Here is a 25779-nt window from a genome sequence, read left to right as displayed (position 1 = left end):
ATTACTTCTCTAAACATGTGACACTCAGTGTTAAGTGAATGTATTCAGCGTTACTTTGCACAAAGTGTAAAAGTGATTCGTGTTTGGTTCTCTCAGAGCCACATTTCCAAAAAAAAAAAAAACCCTCAGGCAGCCCCAACCACACTCATTAAAATGTGTATCTCAGCATGGATGCAGCGCATATAATGCATCCATGTGCCATTGCCTCACATTTTAGGCACAGGGGTCTAGAAGGATTTGATTATAGCCCTTAATGCAGCTCTATTAAAGGTTGGTATAGCCTAAATTACAGAGATTTCAGAGATTATATCATTCAGATTACAGTAAACATATTTTTCCTATCATCAGCGAAACTCCACATGCAAACAGAGAATCGCAGCTGTACCTGGAGAGCGGGGGGGGGGGGAAAAAATGAACTTTTAAAGGACTTTCTGCTCTAACATCCTGGTTTAGGTTAGAGAGAGTGAGCCGTGTCATGCCTGTGCACTCAAGAAAGAAACATTTGCTGCAGAGACAGCGTGTAACTTCATTCTGTCCGACCGTGCATTTCTGCTCTTCAAAGCGGCGCTCAAACACAAGTTGACTGACAACACGATGTGAGGTTTCAAACAGCAGCTGAGAGGTTTTAACATGCTAATTCGGTTTATAAGCTGTGCGAGAGCCACAATAAGATCCTGTGATGTGAGCACAGGAGCCGTCGACTGGTTGATAAATGCTGTCAGAATAGAGCTGAAGGGTACGCGCCGGCGTGTGTGCGTGTGTGTCCGTGATGTGTATGTGCTCACACTGTGGCGTTCTTTTAACCTCTGTGGAAACTCACTAAAATAAATCCTTTTTCATACGTCAGAGAGGCCCCTGCGCACCCTGTAATTACTGAGGGGAGGGTGGGATCTGCAAAAGAGCACCAGGACCAGGCTGCATTTGGCTTCTGAAAAACCACCTAAATGCTTACTCAATGCTCTATTCCAGGCTCGGGGAGAGGCCTGCAGCACAGCAGCACAATCACGGCCTGTCATTCAGAAAATACAATCAGAAAAATGTCCTTTGTGAGGACAGAATGAAGCATAAAGCACTGCTTTTATGGAGATAATAAAAGTTACAAAAACTCCATTGCTGTCGACCGTATGTAAGTGAAATTTAATCCTTAAAATGTTGCAGAGAATTTCACTTGAGCTAACATGCAAACAAGCTTGTGTCAACCTGACCAGTAATATGAATATTCAGCTCAGAGCGGTGCCGCCAGACTCCCTGCATTCAGTCCAAGAGCAGAAGAAGCAGCAGATTGGTGAAACAACTTCCTCAAAAGTGACAAGACTCCATTCTGAGATACTGTTGCCTTTCAGCAAGATGTGTTCAGCTCATTTCAGCGAAGCAGGCACATAAAGACTTAATAACATGTAAATACTGACAATTCTAAATGTTTACTGATCTTTCAGAGGTGAGATAGACAAGGAGATTATGGAAATGTCTACGGTTCATTAAATATCTTTTCAAAAACCTGATCAAGTTAAAAATGATAAAATATAAAGAAATAGGTCAATCAAAACACTGTTTTAACATGAGTTCGTCATAAACAATGCCTTCTTTGTCAACAGAAACGTCCTCTATACGAAGCTTTTCTGGATTTTCTCTGAATTTTGTGGATTCCAAGTAGACTGAGTGACGTCTTTGTTCGGATCTTATCAGTTTGATATTCATCTATTTTCTGTTTATGCGGTGTGTGGAGCAATGCATAAAGGGATTTTCCTCTGGGATTAATATAGTTATTCTATTCTATTCCATTCTAGACTGATTTATGTGAATTTCATGCACAAAAAAAGAGAGAGCAAGATAAGACCATGGAGAAAGGATGCATGTTGAATGTGAAGCCTGGAACTGGAAGGAGCCACATGACTGACTGACCAACCAGATAACATTAACATGGAGCAGACACACTTGGCCTTATTCGGGAGAAATGTTTGAAGTTGCAGCTTAAAAATCAGAAGCTGGTGGCTTGGTGGCCCTTCAATCAGGCTTTTTGTGTGTGCAACAGGTAACTTTGATGATCTGTGCAGTTTATGATTTTAAGGATTTGCAGTTGCATAAAATGAGTCCAGTAAGTTGTATTTACTGTATTTTTTTTGTAAATGACAGTACTACTCAGTAATTTATATACAATCATGAAAAGCATTTTAATGAAGAATGTAAAAGTATTTGTGCTCCTACCTAATGAATGCACTGTACTGTGACACAATGAACGTGTAAAGCAAAGCACCTCAGCCATCTACTGTCATTTTTTTTGCTGTTTTGAGCTTATTTAAAGCAAAAAAAAACCCCATCTTACAGAAAACGTCTCCCTTATCCCATCGCACCCTGCGTGCTAGGCCATAATCCCCTCTGAGAGCGTGGATCCCCTGTACGCTCGCATGTGTCAGCACGCCCAATAAGTGGCGAGCACGGCAGCTGCGAGGAGCTGTAATTAACACCCTCAGCCAAGGTGAGAAGACTTCCGCGGGCCGCCGTTCATGAGAGACAGAGAGCAGGAAGTGTTTCGGGCGCTCTGTGTAATCTCTCTCCGTTTCAAAAGGTGCTATTATTACCTCACTGTGCTCTTTACTGGGGCCAGATGTGCCGGACCGGGGTCATCAGAAGTAGTAGCAAGCTGCGTCGTTTCCACATCTGCCCGGCTCAAATGACCTACTAACTTTGTGAGGCTGACTTTTACATCTGCCTCGACGTTCCACCGAGAACAACGGGAGAGAATCGCCTCTCATTCGATCCCGGGTTCGGGATATTTTCGTACCTTTGGTTTCCACCGAGCGCGAACGTTTCGTGTCTCGTCTGCGACGATCGAACCTTCTCCGCTCCGAACTGCGAACACGGGAGGACCAGACCTTTAGAGGAGGCTCACAGACAAGAATTCACAGTCAAAGGAATGTACTGAGGCTTTGGCAGGACACAAGCCATAATAACAGGGTTTCAGAATTCAGGGCTTTAAAAAGCAGTTGTCCGCACAAAACTCACAGACTGAAAGTGCACAAAGGCACAAATACATATATATCCACACACAGCGTTGCACATTTGTATGGTCAAAGGTAACTGCCTGTGTGTAACTACAGCTCAGCATGTCGCCCCAACAAGCGAACAAAATGGAGGGTTACTGACATTTTTTTTTTTTTTTTTTTTTTGGGGGGGGGCCCTAGAGCGATGAAAATCTCTCCAAAAAAAAAAAAAAAAAAAGAGTGAGGTTCTGCGGCCTGCTAATCAATACCATTCCTGAGCTCATGGAGCACACAAAAGCAGCTTACATGGCTTTTCCTCTATCTCGCCCGGAGTTAAAGTCCTCCTCCTGCCACAACTATTCGCGCTCTGGAGCTCAGAGGAGCAGGCGCCTTCCCAGAGATGCAGCCACAGTAGATGTGTATTGTCGCTTGGCTTCGCCCCAGCCCCGTCTAATTAGGCCCCCTCTCATACGCTCTGTGGTGGCTTGTGTAATCTGCTCACTATGTGTCTTAGCTCCTCGCCACCCCATATAATTGTCTGCCAGTTCCTCTCCGGTGGTGATGTGGGCCCTTTTCCCATAACAGAGACACAAAGGAGCAGGATAATGGCCCCCAGTTGTAGTGAAGAGAGGGAAGGCAGAGACAGAGGCGGAGTGGAGCCACTCCTCTCTGCTGTTTGAACTCTACACAGTCTTGGCTCCAGACAGACAGCAGGCCTGGAGGAGGCTTGTCTGAGCCTTTATGGAAGGGGAAGACGGATAGAGACGCTGCACTCAGCGGCACACATCATCAGAATGAAACATTTTCAACAAACAACAGTCTATTATTTAAAAAACACTATCAGGTCTCTGCCTCATGTTGTGCACAAACAGAAAAAAAAAGCTCATCCAGCAGCGAGAGGACTTACTTGAAAACACACAAATCCTAAAAACTGCACAGTTCAGTGCTCATTAAACCAGAATCAGAGTGTCACTGAATGCCTCCATTGCTGAATGTTGGCAGAAAGGCTCCACCCCCCCCCCCAACCCCCACCCCCACCTCGCTACCATCACCGCCAACCTGACAACCCAATACCAGCAATTATGAAGGAAGCCAGCTAAACCACATCCAGCTTGGCTGTAGTTTTTAAGATTCCAGTAGGCTTGTAAAACTTCTTGGTTTCTCTGCATACATTCCAGCATCACTGTGGCGGTTTCAGGCCGCTGCGTCCCTGGTCAGCTATAACGGCGTCCGCCGTGAGACGGGCGGCGGAGATCTGAGGCCGCGGGGGCCGGCGACGGCGTGCTGGAGCGGGAACACCTCTGGAAGGCCGCTTCATCATTCCCTCCTACACTGTCCTCCACGACACAATCTCCCTTCAGCTCTCATCACCGAGGCACCGCAGGACCTCAAGGAAATGCGGTTCAGATGAGTTGCATTCTTTTCTTAAACGTCTGGATACGAAATGTAAATTATATCAAAGAAAAATACGATCAGCTATGCTGTAGACATCGCGCTACTCTTAATGAAAATACACATCACTTCATGAAAACAGAAAGTTCTCACCATGTGGATTTAAAGCTATGAAAACCAGATGTGACATTTTCATCCTGTTAAGATTCCTCGCCATCATTCCATTTGCACATTTTCACACCAACCTTGTAAACAAAGTAATACTAACTACTTTATCATGACTAGAGACATATTCCACACCAGATAAACCAAGGTATAGTATACTGCTGCTGTCTGAAGCTCACTGAAACATTTCATATCAAACAATGACAATAAAACGAAAGAGAAGCGCAGAATGTGAAGGAAAGCGCTAATGATGCACACCAAACCAGAAAAGTTCATTATGCGAATACTTTATTATCAATGTGTGAATGGTGTTAGCTTTTTGTCTGGATATTAATAGTATATGAAAACTATACACCAAATCCAGGCTCATCCTAATTTTGCTGTATAATTTCTCAAGTTGGTATTGAAAGATTCTTTATATATATATATATATATATATATATATATATATATATATATATATATATATATATATATATATATATATATATATAAGCCAAAGTGCATTTTCCGTTTTTTTCCTCTTGACCATATACACATTGCACCATACATAAATAATTACATTGTAAAAATGACTCCGTATTTACAAGTATAATATATATTTCATATAATATATAAAACTTTATATTAAATCTAGGTAGATGATATTTGGGATAGTTTGTGGGGTCCGTCTGTGTTATCTATGGTTGTTGAGGAGAATCTCCAGCCAGCAGGGGCAGGAGGTTATGAACTGTCTTGAGTAGCAGGGGCCCCAGCCTTTAGCAAAGCTGATGCGCACGCTGTTGGGGTCGTAGGGTCCGTCCAGGAGGTCCGTGTCGGTGGCGTGCCTCAGGAGACACGAGCGCTCATAGTCAAACACCTTGATGGAGTATCCTGGCATCACCTTCCGCACCACCAGAGTCCTGCTGTTAGGCACATCCAGAGTCGGGGAGTTGACGAATATGGGGTGCTCGCTGCGGTTGTACGCCCAAACGCCGTCGGGCTCTTTGCTGAGGAGGATACCGTAGCCGATTTTGCCTCGCGTGCGCTGAACGGTGCTGCTGCGGTGTTCCAGGTTGAGCTGGCCCAGGCAGAAGCCCGTGCCCTGAGGTAGATCGTAGAAGATGCTGACGGAGTGCTCATACACTGTGTAGAGGCGGCCCACACGGGTACGGTGCTCCCAGTACGCCACGTTGCACCAGTGGCTCTGCTTGGGGGCATCGGGAGACATACTGGCATCTGGAAGAGACAGACACGGCTGTCAGACGACACATAAACAAAAGCAAACGGGGATCGTAAAAAGGAAGGGATGAGTTTTAAAGGGATTAACAATCTCTTTTCATTGTTCTGAGCAGATGGTCACGTTATAAATACTGACGGAGGCATTGTATTGAAATCTAAACCTTGTAGAAATACCACTGCATGCATGTCCGCCAAATGCTCACACACACACACACACACACGCACACACACACACACACACAAAAGCTACTATACATATCCTGGGGTGGAGGGTGTAGTGAGGCCAGAGAAGCTGAACTCGCCTCATTCTGCCTCAAGAGGGCACTGTGGCGATTAGACACAACCACATAGCACAGACAAACTCCACACTGCTCACACATGCATGCTCAGGACAGATCATGTTCATGAAAATGAAATAAGGATTTCACTAAGTGCCAAAAAATTGGTAAATGCATCTTTGTTGGTTTGTTCTGCAGGAACTGGAATAAAAACCTGGTTTCAACAGTTAAAAAAAAAAATAAATAAATGGGAGTTAGACGTTTTAATAACTTAAAAAGAAAAAAAAATCAGAGGAACAAAGCTGGCATCTCGTTTCCAAACATCGCTCTCCAGTAAATCAGCTTCTTAATTCAGTTTTCATGGCTGCAGTCGGTGAACTCTGTTCAGTGACAGGCCTCAGCACTCTGCAGTGAGTTACCGCTCCCTGGGTAGACTTCGATCTTCAGCACACTGAAGGCGCGCACACACACACACACACACACACACACACACACACACACACACACACACACACACACACACACACACACACACACACACACACACACTGCTGACTGCTCTCAGAAGCTGACTCAAATCTGAGGTATGAGGAGATGAGGGTAAATGAGGAGGAAACTACGGAACACAACAAGACTCCAATATTTTCAGATTTGTCTCATCATCTTTTTCTCCTGGAGGATGAGGGAGCCCCTCTCTCCTCTTCTCCGTCTTCCTCACATTCCACAAGGGTGGGGGTGATGGGAGAGGGCCAGCAGGGGGGTCCCCCTCCCCCTCCGCCCAGCTCTTCCCCCTGCTGTGGGCCCAGGGACGGCATTCAGCTCCCTGACAACTTAGCACAAGCCCGTGACCCGCTGACCCCCCAGCCTTCATGCTATCAGCTCCCATTAACTCACACACAGAGTGATGCCATTATTTTGCTTCACAGAGTCTATTGGCACAGAGGATTTAAAGCCTGGGCCTGTGGCCCCATTCCTTTCAGTCTCTCTGCTCTCAGGGCTTAATGACCGCCCGCCCTATTAACAAACGCCTTTAAGGTGGAGCGTCGCCGATCCGCGCTGCAACAAAATGCCTTGTTCACCTCCCACCTAACTAAACCTTTCTGCTGAGTGACCCACACTAGTGAAGTTTATACAAAGATTAGCAAAAATGTTGACCAGACTCGCAGAGACAAAAACGCCTGCTGGTCCAAGGCTCTCTGCGTTGCGGAGGGGGGGAGGAAAAGAGCGAGCGAGAGGGGATGTGCGGAGGTGGGGGGGGGGAAGCTGCAGACAGGCTCTCTGTGTGTTTGCGCACACACTGATGGCTGAAATGACCCCCTCTCTTCAGGGGCCCCAACATGCATGTGCCATTAGTGAATTCCACACTCCAGCTCCTCCACTCCGAGCTGGGCTTTTACAGCAGCACGACTTGGCCACACAAAGAACTCAGCCCCAACTCGTTTATGGCCCTCAATTGTCTCAAATCAAATGGAGCCCACACATCAAGGTAAACTCACTTTGAAACTGCACACAGGAACACAAAAGACCAAATGGCTACCGTCTCCTCCCTTTCAGACAGAAAAGAATAAAGGAAAAAACAATTTGGTCAATAGTGTCTAGTTTTCACACACACATAGCCGGGGGCAAAGATAGCCACTAAAGGCTGTGAGGATCAGGAAGAGGAATGAGCAGGACAAAGGTTAGAAATGTATTTAGTGTTAAGTCGGAGCCTGGCGGAAGACAATGAGCACACTAAGAGCCGGGCCTTTTCCTGTTGCTCTGTTGTGTTTAGCGTCTACGTGTGTCTCTGCGCACACGTTCCTGAGGGAAATCAACGGCGGCGCTTCAGTTTTTGTTCAGAATTTGTGTGATCTAGTTAAATTGGATTCAGAGCCCAGTGCTTTGAGACTGCGTCAACACCGAGCTGAATTCATGCTAAAATGCAGTTTTTGTGCAACACAAAGCGTCCACAGGAGCTTGTTTTTGCTGCCGCCGCCACCGTTCGTACCATTGCCGAGTTTGTGTAAACCTTTAATTTCCACAAACACGCTGCAACGCCAAGCCAGCATTTACAGACTTGCAGTCTCCGAAGCCGCGCCTGGATGTTCTGCAACTATTTATCTACTTTTTCCAAATTGATACAGGAGAGCACGAAGCCAGGTTTAATTAGTAGTATATGACCACAAAGTAATGCAGATACTCGCCAAACCAGAGCTCAGACCAAGCCTTAAAAGTTCAGACAGGAGGCGGTGAAGAGAGGGCGTGTGTGCGCCTCGCTGCCGACCGCAGCACGGACACCCAACTCTCCGAGACTCCAGGTTGGGTTTTCAGAGGGTCTACTCAGGGCGGAGTCATGGCGGCTGGGAGCAATTACTGGTGCTCTGAATCCATTTAACCCTGCCACCTTTTAACAGCTCCGTTTACCCATTAGAATAGTAGCGCATGTTATTATTGTTATTTTATTCTCAAAAGCCTCTCCTCTTAGTGTCAGTCTAAGAGTTAGTGGATGCCGCCGCCGCCGCCGCCGCTGCGGCATTGACGCTACACTTCCTGTTCCTGCAGCCAGAGGTGAGGAGTTCACAAACTGTTGTGTCTTATGTAACCGCACTCGCAGGGATAGTGTAAGAAAAAAAAAAAAGTGTAGACACATAAATCTGCAGCAGGTATTTGGTCCACGCTGTAGGAATGTGCAAAAGTGCTTTTCTTTCAGCTTAAAGAAATAGAAGACAAACAATATTATATTTTAGTGTATTGAAAATAGACCTGAATTCTTCTATCTGCAAATGTTAAAAGCACAACCGCACAGTAAACAGGGTGGCTTTCAGCCTCCCTTGTAAATAGCATCTGTTGTGTTTTGGATAATTTAATCCTTTCTTTGCTCACATTAGTCACAGTTAAGCCTTGTCAAGTTTGCACATATTATTTAAATTTGTGTACTTAAATTTTATCCTGTCTTATTTAATATTCAACTTTCTTTTCTAATTATTTCTGGAGTGGTGCAATACCTTTTCTATTCTTATTTTCAATAGTTTGCCGTGGAGAATTTTCACTGCGCTGTTTGATTTCCACAACATGCCGTGAGCTCCATGGAAACGGTGACAAAATGTTGATTTTTCTATTTCCCGGTGGCCTTTCTGATTGGGCAGAATTAGAGCACCGAAAGCAGGACTTCAGATCCATCAACAGGTTGATATCAGTTCACTGGAACTTTGACAACAAAGTGACACACTCAACCGTGTTCCAGGTTTGTTAAAGTTATTATTGTTGTAATTCTCCATGGGAAAAAAGAAGACCGCCTGAAGATAATACGACACAGTCAAACTAAAATCTAACAATACTCAAGTAAAACCTTCAGATGAAAATGCTTAACTATGAACAGTAACATACTACTCAAAGTTGAGCCTCCAGAATGAATTGTGTGGATTAGAAACCCACAAAGGAATGTAGTGGAGTAAAACATAAATTTAAGTCATTCAGACGACATTGCTCAAGCAACACAGAAAACTGACCCTGTTTACATTGAAGACAAACTCTTAAGAACTCCTATGTTAAAGGCAATTTCCCCGAAGACTTTTCCGCAGGTTTACATATAGAAAATAAGCAGATCGCTCTGCTGTGAGTTCTCCGCACTTGAGGGCGAGCCGGGATAATTACTGTTAAGTACACAAAAATGAGGGCTTGAAAGTTTCAATAGCAATCCTTGATGATCATCCAGTAATGCTTTTAAAGACAGTACGCAAAGGAGGGGGCAGAGCGGAGGGAGACGCAGAAAAGAGCTGCCCCGGGGTAAACACTGCTCCACAGCCTTGGAGTGAGATGAATGGGAGGCCGAGTGTCAGGGACAGGCGGACAAACAACAGCTTCCCCTCCGTGCTAACATCTCCCCACCAAGCTCCGGGGCCACCCCTATTATACATCATCTCTCCTAATCCAGAGCGGGGAGCAGGCAGAGATGCACACATTCCTCGGAAACTTTGCTCAAGAGGGGGAGAGAAGGAAAAAAAAAAAAGAAAAAAAGAAAAACATTGTTGCCAGTCCCTTTACGCAGAGCAGTCGAGGGGAGGAGAGCGGCGGTCTCTCATCCTGTGCCAAGGATTAGATTCCCCTCCAGCTATTAGCCTCTACCAATGAACTGATGGGTTGTAGGCTAGGGGCCTGTGGTCTGGAGTTGAGAGGGGAGGGTGGTGTGCATAACGTGTAAAAATTCAAAACCAATTCATGGTTTTGGTTCGCTACCACCCCAATGCAATTTGATTCAACCGTCTTGTACACTTGAACAATAAAGTGGAACTAAAGCAAAAAATAAAAAAAAAGAAGAAAAAAAAAAGCCTCCACTCCCCGCTCAGAGTGTGGTATGACTTTAATTCTGCAGACAATGGCCCCCACGGGCTGACTATAACCCCTAAGCAGGCCACATTTAGGCTGGCGTCTGGACTATCACTGCCATCAAAGTCGGCTTTATCAGACAGACACGCTAACTGAAGCTGCTCTTACATGTCTATGGATTTTTCTCCCCGAGGTCTGGCCTTTCTCTGCCAAGAGAGATACGGAGACAGAGATAGATGGTGGGAGAAAACACTGTGGGAGCTCAAGAAACCGAATCCAGTCGCCAAGATCTCACTGGTCACAATGGGAATGCTTTACATTGTCATTCGTTTCCTCCTCACTTTCCCTCTGTTTCTGTTTCGGGATGACCCTGCGCGGGAGGAAAAGTGCTGTACTCTTGATAAGAGATAACTAACAGAATCCATAAATTAAATCAATAAACAACCGAGGGTGTAAAAAGCACAGGAAGCTAAGGGGGCTAATAAGAAGGAGCCGTCTGGGCGCATGAGTGAGGCTGCAGGTTTGAGGGAGAAAGCTCTTTTTTTTCTTCGAGAGGGGGAAAAAAAAAATAAAAAAATGTGCTGCTCATTTCCTCCAAAGCTCTGTAATGTGTCAGAAACATAGAGCACAAGCGACGGTGGAAATCCAAGCGAGGCCGGCGAGAGTCTTTCAGGGCATGTAAAAGCTCTGTGAAAACTGTGGGGGATGTTTGTGAATGTGTCATATCTACAGGCCGGCGGCGTCTGAGGGACCGTCGAAAGCAAAACAGCCAGGGAACATCCTGCTGGGTGGCTGTGCTCTTTCACCTCCTAGTACAACCTAATCTTTTTCATTTGCTCGTGTGCGTGTGTGTGTGAGTAGTGCACATGTATTTGTTTGCTAGTGTGTGAGAAAGGCTTGAGCCAAGTAGGCTGGAGTGTTTGAGTGGAGGAGACCCTGCACATTCCTTCACCCCTCCCCTGGCTGTGCCTCCTAACTTCCTACTCTGGTTAGGACTGTGGGGGGGAAGGGGTTCAGTCCTTCGAGGCTTGTATTTGGTGAATTTTCACCTGATCGCATGGCAGCTCTGTGGAGTTTAAAGCTATTGCACGCAAACTTTAAACGATTCCTTTATTAAATTTGCTGTTTTCTTTACACAGTGGACACACTTTTCTCGCACCGAATTTGGCCTGCCACCTACTCAAGCTATGTCGAGGGCTCGGTTTCCAATGAACGATAACAAGAAACTCTATTATTACAAGTCATATCGGTCTGGCTAATTTAGAGCGAAAGCTGGGCATTCGGTTTCCACGAGGCTGGGAGGCGGAGCAGCGATGATGGACAGAGTTGCCGTTCAAACAATGGTTTTTCTATCGATCGGCCCAGTGGATCAGAGTCCGTGAGAAGAATGTGTTCTGTCAGGATAATGTGGCACCGGAGTTTCTGTTTCAATCACAACACTTGCTCGGCTGTAACCCACACTGCTCCACCGCGGGCATCCAGACACCAGCTCCCCAAACAAAGACAACTGTTCCCCCCCCCCCCCCGTCTCCCGACAAGTCGGCCCTTTCACAGCAAGCAAGACGTTCATTAAAAATGCAGGAGTGAACATTTCCAATAATTTGCAAAGTCCTTCCCTGTCAACATCTGCAAAAAATCTTGAAGCTAAAGGGTTTGGCAGGATTTCATTAAGTAAATTATGTGTTGGCAGTCACAGAGAGGGGAAGAGGGGGAAGCTACAGCCAGACCTCTAATCTAAACCGTACCCTGTAATGCGACAGTCTGACTGCACATACTGAGCCACGCAGCCAAGGCTTCAGAAATGCACACAAATAAAAGATAAGTGAAGCGCACATGAAAAAAAAAAAAAAAAAAAAAAAAAAGAACGTCAATGTAATTTGCCCCGTGGAACACAATCAATGACAGTTTTCACATAAGCAGGTTTACAGCTTGTAGTAACTACTAGTTGTAAAAACTTGATCTCACAGTACAGTTTGCTTTGAGTAAAGTTGTTCTAGTCAGATTTGAAGAGCTTCAGCGTTTGGGAACAAGATCAAAGACTCCAAATTATGACTGTCATACTTGGCACCATGTTAAGACAAGGGAGAGGAATGAAGACATTGCTCCAGTAGATCATGTACGTGATAACGAAAAAGAAAAACACAATCTACTCTCTCAATTTACACATGTTTGATAGTGGGGTGAAAAAAAAAGGTTTTGCTAACAAGTAGAGGACTTCTATTCTTCCCCTCCAGCTGTAAAAGGCTTGTGTAGAGATGTCAAATGACATGGGCCCCTACAGTTAATCCACACACAGCATTCTGGAGGCTCAAAGAATGCACTGGCTATTCTGAGTTTTAAAAATACTGACAGCCATAGGTTCGGGCACAACTGTCAATGCTCCTCCTGGGAGGAAGGAAAAAATCTTAAATCTATTTTCGCAAGCAATCAGGCCACAGGCCTAAGTCATAGCTGGCCCCAATCACAACCGGCCAAGGCCAGTGTCTGGATTTCTAATTGTGGGCGAAATGGTCAGAAAATAAAAACTGCATCCACAACTGGCACCTCCTTCCCGACTCCATGCCAGGCAATGCAAGGCTAGCACATTTACCGAGGCCAGCTCAAGAGGAGTATTGTTCCCCCTCTCAGCTTTGAGAGGAGGCACACTAAAATGCTAAACTAACAGTTGGACATTCCTTACATTTTTAATGGCATTGCGCGCCCTTTATTTGTTGCTGTAACCCTCTGCCCTGAGCTGAATGAATGGCCCTATTGGTGCCGCGCTTGCGGTGTGGAGGGAGCGAAGATGGCAGCGGCCGCCCTCCCTGAGCACACGTCAAGATTAGCTCACGCGCCGTGTTTGCTGAGGTAGAATATGGGGCAAAAAAAAAATTATAGCACACCTCCTGTTATTTCTACAGACTGTAGTTTCTCTTTGTGTGCCGAGTCCTAAAATGAAACGTGGGTCACCGTTTCCTGACCAAGCACACCGGGCTGTGTAAATCAAACGACAAGCGCGGCACTGTGAGCTTACACTCGCAGTCACGTACGAGGCCGGAGATTTATCTTCATCTCTGAAGTCAGTCAAACGCCCAGCGGCGCTGGCACCGCGCTGGCTTGCCAAGCAGAGACGGTTAAACGCTAAGCTCAGCGGGCCCGTTTCTGTTGACATGTCAGGGGTTTCAGGCCTCTCCGAGGACTGCTTCAGATTAGCACGGCTTTCGCTCTGCACGTACAGGTCACGTTACCTCGCCACATCCAGGGCTTGTGTCGGTGGCGCGACCCACAAAAACAATTTGCTGTAAAAAAAATCAAATCCCAACACAGCGTCAGCTAGACTATCCTCCCTATCTCTGGGAGGAAAGAAGATGATCAAGAGCAGTTACCGCAAAATGACAATGCTACACAAATTTCACAGTCTGGATTGCGCTGGAGCTTTTAAGCACGCAGAAGATTATTTGTTAAATCAACCAAACACAAGTGTGAGCGTACAAAACAACTCAGAGTTACAGCATTCAAGGTACCTTGAATTATATGTTGATTAAAGAACTTTTACACCCCCTGTAGCAATTACAGGCACATTGAACTGCTTTTAAACAGTTCACACCGCCGGTATGTCTGCATCAAGCAACCGCTCCACCCAACTGATAGCGAAAATAATATTTAACTCTACAATGGTCACATTTTTCATTTATGCTGTAGTTCACACACACATACTGATCCAGTGAACTAAAGCTCACCTTTGATCTGTTATGCCAGTATTTCCTCTACATAAAAAGTATAAAACGAAAACATAAAGAGATTCTGATCACATGAAGACCTTCTTGTACACAGATGGGAAACAAACTACACACCAATCTGAACATACACGCTTCCATAAACAACAAATAAGACAACACACCAGTGTTTATGAAAGAGGACGCCTCTGGGACTCGGGAGGACCTAATTTAAATATCCTCGATGTCAAAATTCTAGTCAGAAAAAGTTGAAAGCAGATTTCTGACACACCAGAATCTAACAATGCTGAGAAAGGGAAAATGAAAAATGGCCTTATCGTTCTTATCAATGGCTTTCTTTTCTATGTGTGTGTGTGTGTTACGTAAGGGGAAACGGAAGCCAGCCTCCTAGGACAGGAACGGATACTTGAGACGAGGACTGTGGGTACAGGCCCGACGCCGCGACACAGAGAATAGAGCACAGGACCCTTCAGGATGTATAGCAACAGCCCTACGCCCCCGGCTTAAAATGGACCCGGCAAACTGGACATGACAAACGGGTGAGAAGAGTCCCCACACCTCCCCTGAGATACTGGCCTTCTCTTCAACATTCCGCAGTCTCCCCCCACTGTTAAAGGGGCAATTCACCGCCCCGCGCTGCTACAAAACCCAGGCAGCTTTTTAAAACAGGATGTTTGTCTGAGGCCTCCTTCCCCTCAAATAAACAATCCGCAAAACCTGATTTCGGGAGGCAGGGTGGAAGCACTCGAGTCACATTATTTCCACATCCCGTATCCTGGAGCATTCGGGCTCCTGAGGGAGTGTGGGCGGCCAAAGCGCTGGGAAGGCTCACGGCTGCGGTGGAAACCTGAGGCCATGTGCCAGTCTGCAGGGGGAGATGAACCCGAGCTGCATCACTCTGGGGTCTGGAGGATGGAGAAAGGGGGCTCATACCTCGAGGTGGGAGGGAGACGAGTTCCAGGGGTCAGGGGACCGCTGCTGCGTCCAGAGATGTGACACGTCGGCGCGGCAGGATTGTAAAGTGAGCGAGCTACGTAATGCTGTATTTTGAAGTCACACAAGATGGACTGAGCGGCAGGATGGATGGTATTACCATTCAATGAAAACACTTTACGTTTGTCAAGTACTACTTACACCACACTACAAAACCCATCACTGAAATCCTTTGGCCACACCATGTGATCCATCAGTCTTTTACACATAATGAATAATCAAAGGCTTGCTGAAAAAAAAAAAAAAAAAAACAAGCCTTCACAGACAGATCAACAAGTATGTGTCCAGTCTCATCTGCTTTCATCACAAGAAGATGATTAAAAGTTTGCATTAAACTTCATAAAGATTCAACACGCCTCCGACACAGTGAACAGTTTGATGCTTCACGCTCGTCTCTTCCGACACAGCCCGGAAAGCTGCAATTAGTATTGACTGCACAATCTAATTTATATAACTCCAGTGTGTGAATGTTGTGACAATGCATCTTGATTAATATAAAGACGATAAGGATGAACAATAGACTTGAGCCTGCGGTGCTGAACTGTTTTTCATCTGCGAGTACAAAAAGTTAAAAAACCAAAGATGCAGGGTGTTTGCATCAGAAGCTCCATGATTGCTATTCTGTGTCCATTTCAGTGTAAAGCAGCAGAAATTTAAACCTATAGGAGAGGTTCTGATTTCTATTGTTGACACTGAAGTTGAATATATGACCAAATGCTTGGTTTTCTGGAGCACAGGTAACATGAAAATGATAGTTTCACTGGTCAATGTGGGATGTCAAGTCAAAGACTTGATTTAATATCTCTTTAAACTGTGTAATACAAAGAGATCCAAATGGCAGAGAAAGGCTTAATCTGCAGTGAAGCAATGTAACTTGGCTTGACTTTTATGGTTGGCCTATGGTTCTATGAACTCATACACAGCTGGATGTTTATTCACAGTCCTTCCACCTGTGCACGGTACAACTTTAACTACCTGAGCACTCTGATATGAGACACAGTGTCGGCCTGTAAATGAGACTGATCTGTGGTCACTGTGTGGGAACTCCAGCAACCTCCTGATGCCCTTTGTCCCTCGGTTAGCACGACAAAATTGACAGTTTCTCTAGAGAAGAAAAACAATGGACGAATAGACCTGTCCTTAGCAGTGTGAGACGCTGACTAATTTCATTGCTCTGATTAAAACAGTGCTCTAAACCTAACACACTGTATCCTCGGTGAGTGAAATCCTCATTCTTGCCTTCTGACATTCTGAGCAACAGCTGGCCAGAACAGCATTATAACGAAGTAGTGACAAACATAAAGAGCCCCCGATGTCAGAGACAATGTGACTGACATAATAAAGTGAAAACACCCCCACAGACAGTCATACAGGAAGCAATGAGACTTGCTTCAAAGGGCTTCGTTTGAACGTCCACACGACAAAGTCCATGCCGTGAGGAAATGGGTGTGCTTGCGGGCTGGGTAGGGCGACACCGGCGGAGGCGCATTCCCTCGTACGCACAGCAGTCAGGGATGTTATCTATGTGGCGGCATTAATGCCGTGATGTAAACTGACTTCACAGAGAACCCAGAGGGGTTAAAGTAACAGGAGGTATGAACTCCGCTCATAACACGAACACAAGACTGTTCAGACGAGAAAGCTTTTTCAGAGGGCAAAGAATGTTTAACAGCTCCAGGAATCAGCCAGAGGGGAACGACAAATAAATCAAAGAATACATACTTCTTCACAACACAGTGTTTAATGGTATTTTATATATGTAAGCAATACTTTGAAGTCGAACTTCTGTTCACATTTCCTGAATATATTCTGGAAAGTGGAGGAGCGAGCTGATCCGCCACACTGATGGGTTCGCCATTGTGCTCACTGGGTATTTCTGTAGCCCTGGGCTGCAAACCGTACTTGATTATTTGACAAGACCCCACCCGCCAGTGCGCCCCCCCCCCCCCCAAGATTCGCTTTTAAGAGGTTTACTTGTTCCTGCACCAGGGGTGGAGTCTGGATCACGTACAACTCTGGTTACACACAGACACTCTCTCAACCTAAGCTGGAGGGGGATTCACAGGGAAAGTCATCTCCAGGTCAGCTCCGCTTGGCGTAACTTGACAACATGCATCACAGGCATGTATGTGAAATGAGAGCTTCAACAGGAACGCTTTATAAAGAGGGATTCAGGCTCTTGGTCTTATGATGGAATATGGTTTTAGAAGAGACGGTTTGAGATTCTGTATCTGAGGCAAGATGCTGATGTTTCCCCTGAGCACAAACGCTCTTGTGAAACAACATCAGGGACAAACTAACAGTGAGCCGAGCAAGGGTCACTGTCTTTATAAGTCCAATCTGTTGAGAGTGTCACAGCCAAAGCGGCGTGATCGGGCCCGGCCTGAACAAATAGCAATACAGTTTGAAGAAACCAAGGACTAGCGTGTCTAGATCCATCCTCACCAGAGTCTCTGAGGAATTGTGGTGCGCGCTCTGACAAGCCCCTCATTTGTTGACTCAGGGAGTGTCGCCTGGCCATGCTGAGGTGGTGACAGCCTGTGTGCCGAGAAGGAGGGGGCCTTTTTCTGGCTGGATAATTCACTGCCAGGTAGCCATGTCAACTCCTCGGTGCCCAGGCCTCTGAGCCACGGCAGGCCCTCCGACAGGAAATGCTGTCCCCTGCAGCCCCCGCCCTCTAAAAAATGGGGCTCCGACTCCCTGTTCACTTGATACTGTGCATGCTGGCTGTGGCCCGAGCGCGGAGGGGGAGGCATGCTTACTATACGCCACGAGAAGGGAGTGTTTCATTTCAAATCAGAGGACAGGACTGTTTCTACTCGCCTCCTTTGGTGTGGCCCCCATTCACAGGAGCAACTCCATTTCTGTGAACCCAGGCCTCTCGGCACCGACGGCCAGGGTCGACAGAGCTGTACGCACAACTCCGTGCACACACACGCATGTGGACGGCTACGTGCGCTTGTGTGTGTGTCTCTGTGAAAACTTGGATCTTATTACAGTTTGATCCCACTCAAATATTTCTCAAAGAAAAACAGAGGAGGGGAGGCCGGCTCTGAAGCAGAGGCTCACGCCCCGGCGAACCTCACAAAGAAACCTTTATCTTTGAGGCTCGTACGGGTTATAATGGCGCTTAATGAGGGAGACTCTCATAAACCTAAAATCAAATGCAGCAAATGGCATGCTACTGCTGTGTGTGTAAAGTCTTCAAGAGTTGTGTTTCCCTTTTTTAATCGGCTGGAATCGATTTCATAATTTGCTGCATTAATACTTTATTTCACAGGCAGAATTAATAGCTACTGAACTAAAATATCTTTCAACCTGTAAACACCTCAACACAAAGTACTGTGTGCCAACACGACTATAAGCAAACTGTTTTAATCACTGGCATAATCAAATGTTTAGACCATGCCAACCAAACAGTCAATCTCATTTTCGATCACAGTTTAAGTTCAGGTTTCAAAAATCACTCCGGTACATCGATTTGCTCCGCGTAGAATAATGAATTTCTAAAAAAGGTTAAAAGCCTTTAGGAATTCCTTGTATGGTGACAAGTGACAGGTGTACAAACACACCCACCTGAAAATTCCCCCGGCGTGATGTTTGGTGAGCTGGCCGCCTCAGTTTCAGTGTAAGACAATGTGGAGTCTGACAGATCTGATGGGAATAAAAGACAGAAATGAGTCTCTCATCCCTTTACGGAAAGCACATACTCTCTACTATTTACTACTAATTTCACAAAATACGTCCTTTTACTCATCGTTAGTCTGGGTATGTCATCATTCTGACACAAAATAAACTCTTACTACACATTTAAATCATAATAATTAACACCATGCTGTGCGTCATTACACTGTGGATAACCTGGCAACTCCTCTGATAGCATTTATCTAATGACACCCAACCAATGCAGCCAGAAGCCTCAGTTGCACTCTGGCTTGCAGCCCCATGCAGCCAGCAGTCAGTCTCTCTGCTTCCAGCTGCTCCCAGTATGACTGTTGCGACCACAATTAGTCCAAACCTTCAGCTCAAATTCTATTCATTTGGCTCAAGGCTGATGAGAACCTATCAGCTGGAGCATTGGTAAATATTAGCCAAATAGATAAATATTAGTGAACTGAGCAAATCATTAAGCTAAATGACTCCGCTATAAAATGGGCATTAATTATCTGACGATCAAAATACGCTCCTGATAACTTCCTCTAGGAGCTTTGAGCTACATGTCAATAATTCATGGTTTTGTTTATCTTAGACAGACACAAATTACACGTAAGGATAGATCGATGAATACATTTTGGGTTAAATATATAGGTGTAACTGGGGAGCGGTGATGATCAAGCATGAATTTGAGCAGCAACAGCCACATTCAGTATTATTACTGAAGGTGGCAGATGGTGCAGCTTTTATAATGTTTTGGCTTCTCAGTATCTGCTGTGTTATGAGGTTATGAGGATTGTTAACTTTGTGTTTATCTGCTATTTTTTATGATTTCATCAACTTCCTGAACGCTTCAGATGAAACATATATTAAAACTGTTCTTTTTGAACTTACAGTGACACAGAATCTTGTATTTTAAGTTTTAACAGTTTTGTTTGCTGAGTTTTTAATAGACTTTTCTTCAGTTTAGAAACCACAACAAACAGCAGAAAGGTGATAATCGATATACTGATGATTAATATTATGATATTGCCAAACGTATACATATGTGCTACATAAAAATGCTGGGCTATAAGAAAAGTACATCACACTGACTGAATTATTCTAATTTATTGATACATTCTTTTTATTTATTTATTTATTTATTTTTACAAAGGTTACGCTGGCCAGTCTCATCGCAAAGCCACCACATAAACTGCCGGTCACAGCGCCCCGTTACAGCCATTAAAGCTCTCCACAAACTATATTCTTGTTAAAACAAAACAATTCGCGGGAAAAGCCCTGAAGATGTGACCATGCTGTTTTAAATTTACTGGCATTATCTTTTTTTCTTTTTAACAATCGGTTGGAAAATTTAAGTCACTCCAGCTGAATAACTGCCAGGAGTAAACGTCGATAGCTGTGAGCAGATGAAGTTTGAGAGCTGAAGGTGACAAATAAGAAGCAAAAATTCAGGTTACTGTTACTTACCCAGTGGCTTGTGTTCTTCATTAGGGGAAAGCCTCGAATAAGGGGGTGGGGGTGACTCTAAAACACAAAAGAGTAACGTCAACAACCAAATAAATGGAAGGAAGACATTTCAAACTCATTCTACAGCTACAGAAGTTCCTCTGCAAGTGTAAATACATTTTGGATAAACTATGAAAGGTACTTTAAATGAAGTGATCAGACAGTTTTAGAGTTGAAAGAGAAGCATAAGGAAGAAGAATGTGTCAGGAAGGACCTCGATGACTCAGTAACTGCCACTTCACCTGTCTGAATTAGACACAAACTCGTACACACACTGTATAAACACCCTCACATTGATATATAAAGTTCCACAGTTCAGTAATAGCAACTTATGTCAACAATGTTTACAAAATGATGTACTGTGTGAAGTTATTCTGAAGATCATTAATAAAAGATAAATCAAATTCTAACAAGCGATGCTTCAACACATAACTCAGTTTGCTTTCATATAAAAAAAAACATCTTAGCTCTTGCAGCTTCGTGCCTGAACCCTAAAATCAAATTATCTTGTTCACAAGATAGTTAAAAGGCAAATAAAGCTAACAGGGCCCACTTGTTTCTCTTACTTGAGCACATATTATTTAAATGACGCAGTAGTTACTATGACCACAGACTAACCATAACTTTTAGCAAGTACTTCAATAAATATAAGTAAATCTTTGCTTTTTAACTTCATTGTGTTCAAAGACCTCAACTTTATCTAATAAAAAAAAAGAGCTGCAATGAAGAAAATAACTCGCACAAGAAGCAAAGCACAAAGGAAAGAAAACTTTGTGAGTGCACTGTGACCTCGCCTACAGGGAAAATGGGAAGGAGAAAAGCATAATAGCAGCGGGTCCTTTAAGAGTGGCGGCAGTAATTGCCAGGATCTGAACTCAGTCACTCAGATACACAGCTAGTCAGTCTGGCGCCAGTAGTATGCAAACTGTATATTATCACCACTCCTTCACCTAAATAGCATGAGGGGACCTCCTCAGGACAAAAGGGCTTTTAAAGCGCAACTTGAAACTGATCTCATTCGTAAAGTATAATGCCTGGCAAAATAAAAGGGAAAAGTTTTTGTCCACTTTAATCCAAGCCCTCCTCCTCAAATTATATGCCTTTTTAGTGCACAAAAACACTTTTGTAAAAACCAAGAGCGGGGTTTTCTTTGATCAAACAGTTTCCAGGCATGTTTTCAAACTATGTTTTGTAAAAGATTAAGTGATTTTTATTTCAAAATCTAATTCATGTGCTGAATTGTAATCATGTTGTGTTTTTTTTTTTTTAAACATCCGTATCAACACTGTCAAACCCGGTGATTAAGGTCTTGATTCAAAGCCCCCTTCTTGAATAGCGTGAAAGAAATACCAGCTCTATCTGGCCACGCATGAGCGCATGTGAGCTATGTCTACTACGAACCTCAGTCCCAATATGGGGCATGTGCCTCTCTCGCTCGCTCTCTCTCTCCTTGCATTCATCTTGGTAAGTTTAAGTGGGGGGAAAACTCTCACGGCATAGCCTCACATTCACTTCGATGTTCTGTTTCTCAAACACATTTTATGTCAAGCAGGAAACACCAGGATTCACCAGCATATTCGTGATAATCTATGATCAATGTGGACATAGAAAGAAAGTCACATTCATTCCAGTTTCCCACATTTACTCAATATGAATTGTGGGACTTCTGAGTCTGGGTGCCTGTCACGGCCAGCTGGCTTTAGTAAACATGGATGTTATGGAAAATCCACCTCCTGTGCCAGTGAGGAGACAGAAATACTGACGCTTGCATCTTTACACATGATACCAGGCGTTGTCATCGGGTCAGCGGGGTCGACTGGCCCAGCGTTTAAGGTTTTCCAAATCACAGGCCCTCCCCCCCTCCTGCCAAAACTCAATCTGTTTAATATAGGTCAGGGGGGGTTCTGCCCGAGACAGATCATTGATTGTGAAAATCAAGTTCAATCCTGCACCACACACCATGTGGCACCGAGTCCAAACCTCTGAGTGACTGTAAACGATCACATACATGCCATAGACTGCTGGCAATAACACTGCAGGAAAAAGAGTCTGAATTGAAAACAGCTGTAGTGACAATCACACTGAAGGTACTGACACATGCAGGCAAACTCACGCTGTCACGCACTGCACAATATTAGCTAATACCCTGAAGTAATGGAAGGACAGCAGCAGAAACAAACACCACTTTTTAGCTAGGAGATGCAAATGGAGCTTTCACCTGGCACTGCACTGCACTGCACTGCAAGAACAAACATATTAAACTGCCTTTACAAGATTTATCAGCTTTTCCATCCACACTGTAAACCAATCAGGGGAATTTATTGCAACCAAATTCTAACACAATTAGGTTGTCCATTGAAGTCTTGCTGCTGGATTTCATGATCTCAAGTAGCCAATCAAATACATCTCTGTGTATAAAATGCAAAACAAAACCAAAGCAAGGTAAACATTTCCAGAGTGCACATCAGAGAAAGTTCATTTCTGCTAAGCCTCTATAAATATGACTTTATGTCAGACTGTGCAGGATGCTGGTGCACATTTGCAGAACAGAAAAGACACAGAAGTTGGAGAAGATGAAGCTGGAGGGGTTCAGCCTGCAGCAGGAGCTCTTACCTGGCCCACAGAGCCGGCTGTAGTGATAGGGGTTGCAGCATACTGTCGGGCCGTCCAGGGCCCCGAAGCTCTTACACTCACAGAGCGGTTTGAGCTGGGCCGAGTGCTGGAGGTCAGACCAGCGGTACAGTTTACACACGAGCAGCTGCGGGGATGCCACATGGCCGCCCAGCCGCAGCTCTGTCCGGGAAACCATAACACAGTCGCTCGGCATTCCTCCCCTGGATTCCACGGCCTCCAGTAAGGTATCCAGCGCCCTCTCCTTCAGCCGCTTCAGCAGAGAGTAGGTGGCCGATTTCAGTTCCTGCTCCAGCACCGCGCGCGGCATCGCCGCCTCGCGCGCCTCGGGAGAGCCGCCGTCCCCCGCCGCGAGGCTCCTGAGCACGAAGTGGCACGAGCCCGGGTCCCGGGCGCCCTGAGCCGCGTCCGGAGCCCGGAGCTCCGGGTGGTCCCGCTCCTTGAACAGGCAGCACGTCACCGTCCTGCACTCGCTGTCCCGCACGGAGCGGGGGCTGCCCTGCTGCGGGACGCACCCCGCGCCCCCATCCTGGTCCGAGGTGACCCCCAGGCCGCCGCCGCCGCCGCCGCCGCCTTCCGCGGGGCACACACCCCCCGCCCCCCCGACGAGAGACCCGCTCGGGGTCATCGGTCTGAACTCCGTTTTGGGAATTTTTTCAGGGTTGTTGCCGAACAGATCGTCCCTGCAGCCCTCACTACTTTTGCCATTTCCATCTTCCCCTTCTTTATCTGGGATCAAACGGCTTCTCCAGAGTCGCCGCACAAGACCTGAGCGTTTCGTCCTGAACATACGACAACTTGACAATCTATATGAGGTTTTTTTTATTATTATTATTATTATTACTATTGTTGTACGGATATCCGAATGTTACAGATACTTCTCCGGTCGTTGCAAAACATTAATGACGGTCAAATGCCGTGCAGCACATGCACAGCCGACTGAGTACTGATGGTCAGATCGCAACATTAGAGAGAGAGGGAGATTTTGTTGCAACTACAACAAACATAACCCGGGATTAAAACGCACGGCGCTCATTCAGCAAAAAGCCGGACGGTGGCCGGTTTACCCAGGATCGCCGCGGAGCGGACTGCTCGTGCGCTGGCTACAAACGAAAAGAAAAAGTAGAATACATGGTAACATAACATAAAGCGCCCTGCAGCATTAATCCAGAGAGAGGGGAGCCTTCAACCCGACGCGGCAGCTCGCAGTCTGAAACAGTTCCCGACTTTCAGAAACCTCGCATCTACTTTCTCCACCGGCGCGGAGCGCATGAGGCTCTTCACTGCGATTTAATCCCAAGAAGAAGAAGAAAAAGAAGAAGAAAGAAAGAAAGAAAGAAAATGCAGCACAATTCACAATCCTTGTCTCCTTCTTGAGATGTCAGTGGACTTCTGTTTCTTAAAATCCCAACACACAGAGATATCCACGCGGGGGGAGAAACTACACGGAGATGGTCAATCCGGAGCGGAATACGCGCTCCTCCGTCTCTGCTCGCATCCAAAGCAAACTGCAGCCCGGATCCCTTTCTTTCTCCGTTTCTCGCTCTTTTTCTCTCTCCCCCCCACCACACTCCACCGCTGCCACCACCACCACCACCTCCTCTTCCTCACACACGTACACACATACACACACACAGACACACACACACACACGCGGGGCCCCCGAGGAGCGCTGGAGCCATTGGCTGACTCCCATCATGTGCTAGTCTAGACACTTTGGCGGCTGCACTGATTGTTGCGCAAACAAGGTTTCAAGTTTCTTAACTCTTAAAGGCGAAACGCCCGCCTCTCGTTTTTAAGTCAAAACTTTTTAAAAACTCATCTATATCCACGGCCCGCGCGAGCTCACGTGATTCTGTTCGAGGCAGAAATAAACACTTTAACCCCGGTGTTTTTTCACTCCTGCACCAAATGGGTCTGTGTGCGTGTGTGTGTGTGTGTGTGTGTGTGCGTGTGTTTGGTGGGAGACACACAACACAGGCTGCAGCTTCAAATCACACAACATACAGCAATAAAAAAAAATGAGGAAAATGAAAGCAAACACACACAGAGTTTGAAAGCTTAACAAAATAAATATTTTTAAATGTTTTATGGAAAATATCTGGATTTCATGGCAGAAATGTTGCAGATTAAGATTAGGATTACTATCACATGGTGATGCAGGGAACATAAAATAAAATCTTACAAATTTTAAGAAATAATTTATATTGAAGTTGTAGCATGTTTTCCACATATTTCCACAGAATGCCTTATTTCTTAGAAAAGGTCATGTTTATTTATAAATATAAAAATATACCAATCAATGAAATTTGAGGGTGAGATGACTCACGGACAGATTTGGCCTCTGAACAAAATGTCAACTCAGGGACATCCTTAATCATGCGTTCATTCATTAGTTTCATATTACAGCAGATACGGCAATACCTGGCAGGTATAAACATCACTCACACTTCCTCTTGTGTGAGTTATTTTTGCTTCCATGAACACCCAACAAATCAACAGTGTCTACTGATACTGTATATTCTACTGTGTCAGGTGTGTTTCCTTTGGGGAATCTGAATAAGTGTAGTCAGATAGAATAACAACATATGAATGTTTTAATCAAAGCATTTCCTATAGAAATCTGTTAAAATGTATTTTAACAGAACTGCACTACACGCGGTGGCATAAAGTGACTTTACAGTTCAGTAGTTAGTTTATTGTAACACTAATTTATCCAATTTATTAATGAGTGACCACTTTGACAGGTTAGCAAAAAAGTGAAGGCAGTGAGCTCGATTCACTGATTCATAAGTGTTTTTGTTTTTTTTTAGGGAAAGCACAGTAGTGCAGAGGAATGTAAAGGGCTATTTTTTTTTAAACAATTATTGTTATTCTTGTGTTAGAGAGGCAGCACAGTCAAAACGCCTGAGTGTTCACATGTAGCAGGATGCA

General features: G+C 45.1%; 1 protein-coding gene across 1 annotated transcript; it reads right to left on the bottom strand.

The window, feature by feature from the left end:
- Nucleotides 1–5060: 5060 nt before the first annotated feature.
- On the bottom strand, nt 5061–24415 carry smad6b (SMAD family member 6b). The gene is made up of 4 exons (XM_030095403.1): nt 22828–24415; nt 20176–20232; nt 18628–18705; nt 5061–5756 (listed from the first exon to the last, which is right to left on the bottom strand). The coding sequence occupies exons 1-4, from the start codon at nt 23633–23635 to the stop codon at nt 5215–5217; spliced, it is 1485 nt and encodes a 494-aa protein (XP_029951263.1). The 5' UTR covers nt 23636–24415; the 3' UTR covers nt 5061–5214.
- Between the last annotated feature and the right edge of the window lie 1364 nt (nt 24416–25779).

The sequence above is a fragment of the Salarias fasciatus genome, chromosome 7 (genome assembly GCF_902148845.1).
Source record: "Salarias fasciatus chromosome 7, fSalaFa1.1, whole genome shotgun sequence".
In the NCBI taxonomy this organism is placed as follows: Eukaryota; Metazoa; Chordata; class Actinopteri; order Blenniiformes; family Blenniidae; genus Salarias; species Salarias fasciatus.
This window is presented reverse-complemented; position numbering and strand designations above follow the sequence as displayed.